We start from the raw sequence: 8,297 nt of genomic DNA on the forward strand, positions 1-8,297 counted from the left end.
AGTTGTCGAAATTTGCAAACCGATATTTCGTCCGTGATATGCATTTCCGAAATTTTCACATGTCGCCAGCCCCACCCCGTACCGATATAATGCGATTTTCGACTTGCGAATCATGTCAACATTTAGCAGCCGATTAGCAACGATTTACAAGGTAGTTGTCGAAATTTGCAAACTGATATTTCGTCCGTGATATGCATTTTCGAAATTCAAATAAATCTATTTTTTGAAGTGGCCAAATAAAAAAAAAATATTTTTGTCTAATTTTTTGATTAATGATTTTTTTATAAAAGATTTTTTATAAGTTACATATTTTTATTAAATACAGATTTTTTAATGATTTTTTTTATAAAATAAGTTTTTTATAAAATATAGATTTTTTAATTAATACAAATTTTTAAATTTTATTTATCAATTATAGTTTTTTAATGATTTCTTTATCAAATGTAGATTTTTTATTAAATACAGTTTTTTTTATTAAATATAGATTTTTTTATAAAATATAAATTTTTTAATTAATACAGATTTTTAAATGTTTTTTATCAAGTATAGATTTTGTATTAAATACAGATTTTTTAATGATTTTTTTTATAAAATAGATATTTAGATAGATAGATTTTTTTATTAAATAGTTTTTTTTTTTATTAAATATAGATTTTTCACTAAATACAGATTTTTCATTAAATATAGATATTTTAATTAATACAAAAAAAAAGCTTGAAAATTTAATAAAAGGCTCCTCGTATACCGGGTGATTCTTTTATCAAACAACACTCATTATTTCAAAAAGTGTAAGTTTTTTTGTAAATATTTTTTTACATACTTTCAAGTCGCTTATAAAACAACATTTTTCTTAAAAAATTATATTTTTAAATATTTTTTATCCTTATAATTTTTTAAGTTTTTTACTTTTTTGAATGACAACATAGGGTTTTAATTTTTTATTCCATAGCCGAATATTTTTCTTAATATTTTGATACATGAAAATCGAATTTGGGACGAGTAGTTTATGAGTTATAAATATTCCAAGTTTATATGAGCGGAGAAGTGGACAAACATTTCGCGGGGTAACCGCTCCTAAAAAATCATTAAAAAACTATAATTGATAAAAAAAACATTTAAAAATCTGTATTAATTGAAATATCTAGTATACCACCCACTCCACCTTTTTCGAGTTGCGATAACTCCATAGGTTTAGGGGGCACAGACCACGGACCAAGGGGAAACCAATTTTTTGGGAGCACAGCAAAGTTCCTCGCAATCAGGAACAAAGCCCCCACTTCCCCTATTTTGAGTCAAGTAGAACTCGTTGGGAAGTCAACGCAGTGCACCAGGGGCAACGCAGGCCCCCTCTGCGAACACAGCGCCACAGTTTCCCGAGATCAGGAACGGGGTACCTCCCCCCCATTTTGGAAAATCGGTTTTTTTGTGGGATCCTACCCAGGTGGTCACCAAAACCTTTCCGGATCCGGTGCAGATGCGTACGTCTCATTTGCGTACAGTCTATTTTTAGTTACAAATTTTCTCACTTGCGAACAATGTAATTACCCAGAATAACACCAAGTGTCATTTGCGTACACACTCATTTCCCTTCACACTTGGTCAGGCTTAGGACTGGCAGTATATTTTGCAATACTCTGGCGTGTTTAAAAATGAGGGCGCGCGAATAAATACGTAGCTAACCCTAAATGTAAAATATAAAATATAATTGTAATAAGTATAGTTCAATATAATATAATAAGTAATTAATATTAAATGTAAAATGTATAATAATATAGTAAAATTTAATCTAATTTGACGATTATGGCCAATTTTTTGAGGCAATTGTCTAAGTCGTTATTTTCTAAAAAGTTTTGAGTAATACGTTTAATTCTCTCGTCCAATTTTATATATTTTTTGTTTCGTTTAGTCCCTTCTAAATTTAATTCAGCGCGTAAAAGTCGATGGTCACTTTCTGCTGCTGCTGTTTTAAGTTTTTCAATTAAAACCCAAATACTCGGGTGTGATCTTCCCACCAATGTTTTAAATTTATGGTTCCATCCTTCGACGATGTTGTTTGTTCGGTGCTTTTCATTATGACAATTCCACATTTCCTTAGAAATAGTGGCGGAGTCGAGCCAGTTTTCAACAAAATAGTCGTTAAATTCAGCTAGCTTCACATCATCAGGTGCATTACTTTGAATAATAAGCCAAGCGTCGTCAATTTTATCAAGAGGAAGGTAAGCCATTGCTCCACACTTCCTAACATGCATTCGAATATCTTCATTTTGTTTATATACGGATGCTAAGCCAACATCCTGAATTTTTCGCCACAAGCATTGCGTGAAGTGGAAATGGCATCCACGTAATTTTATTTCAGGAAAAATAGTTGTTAAGGCGTTCATTGTACCTATCTCGAAGTCGAGGTGTACGGACTGTGGATTTCATCCAATATTTTTCATTTCCCCAAAAAGGCGATGGTACGTTTGTTGCTTTTTATCGGACAAAAGAGCAAAAACGATGGGGAAAGCATTGCGTTCGTGAAAACTAGAGCTTAGATCGATGTGGAACGTGTACAATTGTGTGAATTGTTTACTACAAGTCTTAAAAGTTCCATCTATAAAAAATTCGGAATTCTCTTTCAACGCACTTTTACCTGATGCAGAAGCCAAAATTATAATTCTGCTTGTCTTGTCGATAGTTGCATCCAAAACAATGAATGAAGTCCCGTCTCTCAAAGCTACTAGGTCAGCTGGTATCTCAAGTTCTTCTACAGATTGTGGATCGCGAACAGACCATCTAAATTGTTTTCGGGCACGATAAAACCCAGCTTTCACTTCGTCAAATGTAGGAACTTCTGCGACAAACTCGTATCCAGCGTCCATTAAAGGTCTTACAGCGTCGTTGTAAATAGAACGAACTGGCGTATCTTCTTCACGCAATCTGTAAAAATGACACGTATAAAATATAGCTTAAAATGTATCAAATTATTTTAAACATTTAATTGTGTATAATATGTAACTTTTTGAATGATAATAAAATATTTTATTAATTATTATTATTTTATATATTTTTTTTTAAATCCTGTATATTATTATTATTTATTTAATATTAATATGTTTTACCTCTTGCGAGCTGTAGACTAGGATTTTGCGACTTCAGTCTTTGCCACATCGGGAGTGCACTCGTGATCGGTGATGGAAAGCACGTTATTGCCTTGTGACTTTAACGTTCCTCTGCAGTTTTTTTTTTTTTCGTTTACACACAACCAGCTTATGGTTCCATCTTTATTTTTGCGATGTTGTCGGTATTGAAACCCGCTACCGTCAATTAAAGATGGCTTCTTTTTTGTTGTTTCGATTAATTCCATTATAATATTAATAATAAATTATAGAAAAAAAAAAATAAGAATAAAATTGCCGTGAGCAGCAACACCGTTGTCCGTATGGTATACTGTTCAAATACTGATGTTACGTATCAATCATACAATCGTAGATCAAATCCTATTAAGTAAAACAGTGCATGTATACAGCGAATCGTACGTTTTTCGATAAGATGATAATAGTGAAATAATAATGAAATAGCTTATAATATATATTTAGGCGACAAAAGTATACATAGGGAATGCCCACATTTTAAGCTGTGTACGCAAATGTGACTATAATATTCGTTCGTAGTTTGACCTTTGATAATTGTGTACGCAACTGAGAAGAAAATCGCCGTGTACGCAAGTGAGACGTACGCATCTGCACCAACACCAACCTTTCCTGCCGAGGGGAAACGCGGGGTTTCGAATTCTCCCCCTCCAGAGGGAAAAACACAAATAGAGAACCACGGAAGAGGACGACCAAGATATCTCAGACATGCAGTCTGCGGGGACAAGCCAGCAGCTACAAAGGTTAGGTTCGCCACAGACAAAAAAGACAAAGAGCACGTCAAAACCAGGACCGGTGGCCAGGTTGGCCATCAAGTGGATACGCCACACACCGGACCTGGCATACATTAAGAAATACGCCATGGCGGTTGAGGTACAGAGAAACCTGTTCTCGAAGATGGATGAGCTGGACACTGCGGTCACGGACCTGGTTATCGAGAACCTTCAGTTGAGAAGCCAAGTCGAGGAAGCCAGAAGGTCAGCCGAGATTTGCGTCGGCGCGGCTGCGTCACAATTCGGCACGGAGCTACACCTAAGGGAGGCTTCGCACGAACAAACCCTGGAGGCGATAGTCTCCGGGTACGTGGAGAATGAGGCTCTCAGGGCTCACGAAGCCGGAGCTATGACGAGGTTCGCACCAGAGGAACAAGAGCAAATGGAAACTTAAAACGCAAGTCACTTCTTATGCGGCAGCAACCAGGAGGAAACAGGGCAGATCGGCTGGCCGGAAGGCAGACCGCTCCAGATCCAGAGCAACCCAGAGAAATAAAAGGATTAAGGAGGGGAGATAGGCGGAACACATACCGTCGTTCGTCGTGCATGAGACCCAGGGCAAGTCAATGAAGGAAGTTCGCGACATGATCTGGAACCAGGTGGTGGCGAAAAAGGTCAGACCAAAGTGTCAAACGACGAAGACCGGAAAAGTTATTCTCAAGCCGACGGATAAAGGTTATTGCGCGTTAGGTCCATGATTTAGGTATTTTATTTGTACCTTCTCTTAATTTTAGCCCTCATATTGATTATATGACCAGCAAAGCCTTTCGTGCTTTGGGATTCATAAGGCGTCACTCAACTAATTGTAGTTCTGCCAATTGCCTTCTAGCTCTTTACAATGCTTTAGTCCGTTCGGTCATTGAATATGGGTCTATTGTTTGGTCACCATACACCACAGTTGACAATTGTAGAATTGATCGTGTACAAAACAGTTTTATGCGTTTCGCTGGTTATTGCCTCAATATTCCTCATCCACCACATGATTATAGGCCAGTAAGTCAAGTTCTGAGACTAGTTCCCCTTTCTGTAAGGCGTGATAATTTTGATATCACTTTTATTCAGCGTCTGATCGAAGTTGACCAAGTTGATGCCCCAAGACTACTTGGTGAACTTAACTTTCGTATTCCTAGTAACACTAGGCTTCAGTGTACTTTTTATATACCCACCAATAAATCAAACTTCTCCAAGAATGCCTCACTTATAAGGATGATGCATAATGCAAATAATCATATAGTCTATTAAGCAATACGAAGTACGAAGGCTCACATTTTTTTTCCACATAACTTACACCATGTTGTTTTTTAGTTTTACTTACAATTAGTAAATTCTTTTTCTTCTCTCTAATATTAAGTTAGTATAAGTTACGCGTCTATATATATTGTATATGTTTTTTTTTACTGTTATCTATGTACTTCTTGTCTGTAATGTTGTAAAAGCCGTCTGGCGTTGATTATAATAATAAATAAATAAATAAATAAATTCCAGACTGACTGAGCAGATAAGGCCCATGCTATCAGGGAAGCAGTATGGTTTTGACACCTGGTCGCTCTACACTGGATGCGATCCAAAACCTCCACACGTGGAGCAACCTCAGTACGGAACAACACGTAATAACGACTTTTCTTGACATATCCGGCGCATTTGATAACCTAACGTGGCCTGCGCTACAGCGGGATCTGGGCAGCTTGGGGGCCAGTCAGCATATGAGGTCTCTCATAGCCGACTATTTAAGAGGTAGAACGGCCAATATGACTATCGGAGGAGTCTCAAAACAGTTCGAGTCACGAAGGGGTGCCCCCAAGGATCCATTCTTGGCTCGGTGCTGTGGAACGTGACGGTGGAAGCACTACTCCGAATCGAATTCCCGGATTATGTTAACATTCAGGCATACGCAGATGACATCGCCATATGGGTAGCAGGGCCGAACAGACGCACCCTAATAGAGCGAGCAGAGCCAATGTTGGTGACAGTTTTGGCTTGGGCACAAGAAAGAGGTCTGATCTTCTCTGCCCAAAAATCCATGGCAATGATTACAAAGGGCGCACTTGTCCCGAGTTTCACCCTCGCCTTCGGGGACAAAAGGATAGCATCAGCTGATAGCGTAAAATACCTGGGAATATGGCTAGACCAGAAGAAGACGTACACGTCACACTTCGAAGCCCTGCAAAACTCGTCAGAGACCCTGTTTTCGAGGTTTAAGAGGAACCATCGGTGCAGAATGGGGAATAAAAAGAGAGAATATCATGATCCTATATCAAGGGGTTTTCTTGCCAAGGATAGCCTATGGTGCGCAATTCTGGGTGCACAAAACGAAAACGATTCAGATGAGAAGGAAATTTGGCTCCATTCAGAGAAGAGCTCTGCTGGGGATGACGAGTGCATATAGTACTACGTCGACGGACGCCTTTCAGGTGCTTGCAGGCGTCTCTCCCCCCCCCCCCCCCATTGTACATTAAGATCCAGTGGTTGGTGTTCAAGGCCGAGGTTGCCCTGCACCCAGTTCATTTGAGACAGGAAACACTAAGCGCCAAGAGGGAAACCTTGCTGGACGAGTGGCAATTGAGATGGGTGCAGTCGTTAAAGGGCAGGTGGACCTACAGGTTTTTCCACGATGTCAGAGCCAGGCTAATTTTACCCCTGGCCTTGGGTCATGAGGTCGTACAGTTCATGTCAGGACATGGAAATTTCCGTGCAAAATTAGCGGGCTTCAATTTACAACCCACAGCGATGTGTGCTTGCGGAACGGGGGATGACTATGTGGATCACGTGATGTTCAGCTGTCCCTTACACGCCGAACACAGGGCGCAACTAGACTTGCGGTGCACAGATCTGGTCACCTCTGGCCGTGCGAACTGACCACGCTGGTTTCCACAGCAAAACTCTACGCTGCGCTCGTGAGGTTTTTAAAAATAGCTGCCTACATGGAACGTCCATGAGGTGGATATTGCAGGACGGACAAGACACTCTGCGAGCCAGAGTGCCAAACCCCGCATGTGTTCTGACGAGTGTCATGGAGAAAGCTAGCACAAGTAGTTCACTTCTGGGGCCGTCCTGAGGGGGCACTCGTGCGTCGGGGACGCGGGAGGCGCTGACGCGGACAACAGTGATCGAATAACCGGAGGCGCCGCGGTGGCCGAAAGCACAAGTGAGTAGGCCACACCTACGTCGGGCCCTGTGTCTGGGGCCATGGAAGAATACAGACACAGTCTACCCCACTTGTCGAACGAGGTGACTAAAGGGGTGGGGTTACGACCCACGCACCGCGGGCGAGCGCCTGCGGTAAAGGCCCATTAAGAGCCTGCTGAGCCAGCGAATCCTGGTAGACCGGGCGTGCCCCGTCGAACATCCCACCGACGATGACCTACCTAACGGGGGTTATATTGTATTAATTGTATTTATTTGTTGTTTCTATAGTGTAAGTATTTAGTAATTAGAACTTTTAAATTTTAGAAACTGATCGAAGTCCCCAAGAAGGATTCGCCCAAAAAAACGGAGGAAGTAAGTTTTTAGTACTTCAATATTATGTCTATATGTATTATTTGGATAACAAGTAGGGCTAGTAACTAGGGCAAAATAAAAAGTTGGTTGCAACAAGTTCTGAAAATACTTGACCCCTCCTTAATGTTAAAGTACCATTATTTTAGGCACAACAATTTTGAAATTAATTTATTATATGGTCACTAATCACAAATAAAGTAAACATGGTATTAATAATATTTTTAATTTTAACAGGTGAAAGTAGAACCAAATTAATGTTGACACTTGTAATTAATTTTAATAAACTATTTTTATTGGCAAAGAAATCCATGATTATTAATAGGTATAACTATTTGTTTGACGTGTGTTAACACTGGAATTCTATCATTATCATATTATTATATTAACTAATAAATACAATTTATTAGGCTTCTATCATAATTAATCTACCTATACATAAAAAACTACTAATATGTATATATTTATTATTTAACATAACTACCTATAGAATTAATAATATTAATTAATGTTATAGGAAAGAATACAGCGGAAGAATGGAGAGTCAGTGGACGTACGAAGCCATTTTATGTCGATTTCCTATCCCCGCCCTAAGGATAGGAAACGAATTAATAGCATTTAATTAAAAAAATTAAATTAAAACCCTACATATTAAAATAATAAGAGTTATTAATTTTAGTTTTAATATCCTACAAATTATTTATTTCAGATACTTCACTTGACGGACCTCAAATAAGGGCAACACAAGCTCTGATTTGATAAGCTCTGTAGGCGTGGATGGATGGAGATTACGTATGACCACCCGCGTTGGTTTATCTTCCTTGAGCTGATACGTGTGGTATTTAGCTTTTTGCTCTTTGAGGAAATGAATCAGCGTTCTATAGGAAGCTGGGTTAGT

General features: G+C 38.9%; 1 protein-coding gene across 1 annotated transcript; it reads left to right on the plus strand.

Moving 5' to 3' along the window:
* The first annotated feature begins 4,315 nt into the window (after positions 1-4,315).
* LOC103309080 lies at positions 4,316-5,146 on the plus strand. The gene is made up of 3 exons (XM_008183655.1): positions 4,316-4,422; positions 4,639-4,897; positions 4,967-5,146. Exons 1-3 carry the CDS (start codon positions 4,316-4,318, stop codon positions 5,144-5,146), a joined length of 546 nt encoding a protein of 181 aa, XP_008181877.1.
* Positions 5,147-8,297: the final 3,151 nt, after the last annotated feature.

The sequence above is a fragment of the Acyrthosiphon pisum genome, unplaced genomic scaffold (assembly GCF_005508785.2).
Source record: "Acyrthosiphon pisum isolate AL4f unplaced genomic scaffold, pea_aphid_22Mar2018_4r6ur Scaffold_7696;HRSCAF=8276, whole genome shotgun sequence".
Classification (NCBI taxonomy): domain Eukaryota; kingdom Metazoa; phylum Arthropoda; class Insecta; order Hemiptera; family Aphididae; genus Acyrthosiphon; species Acyrthosiphon pisum.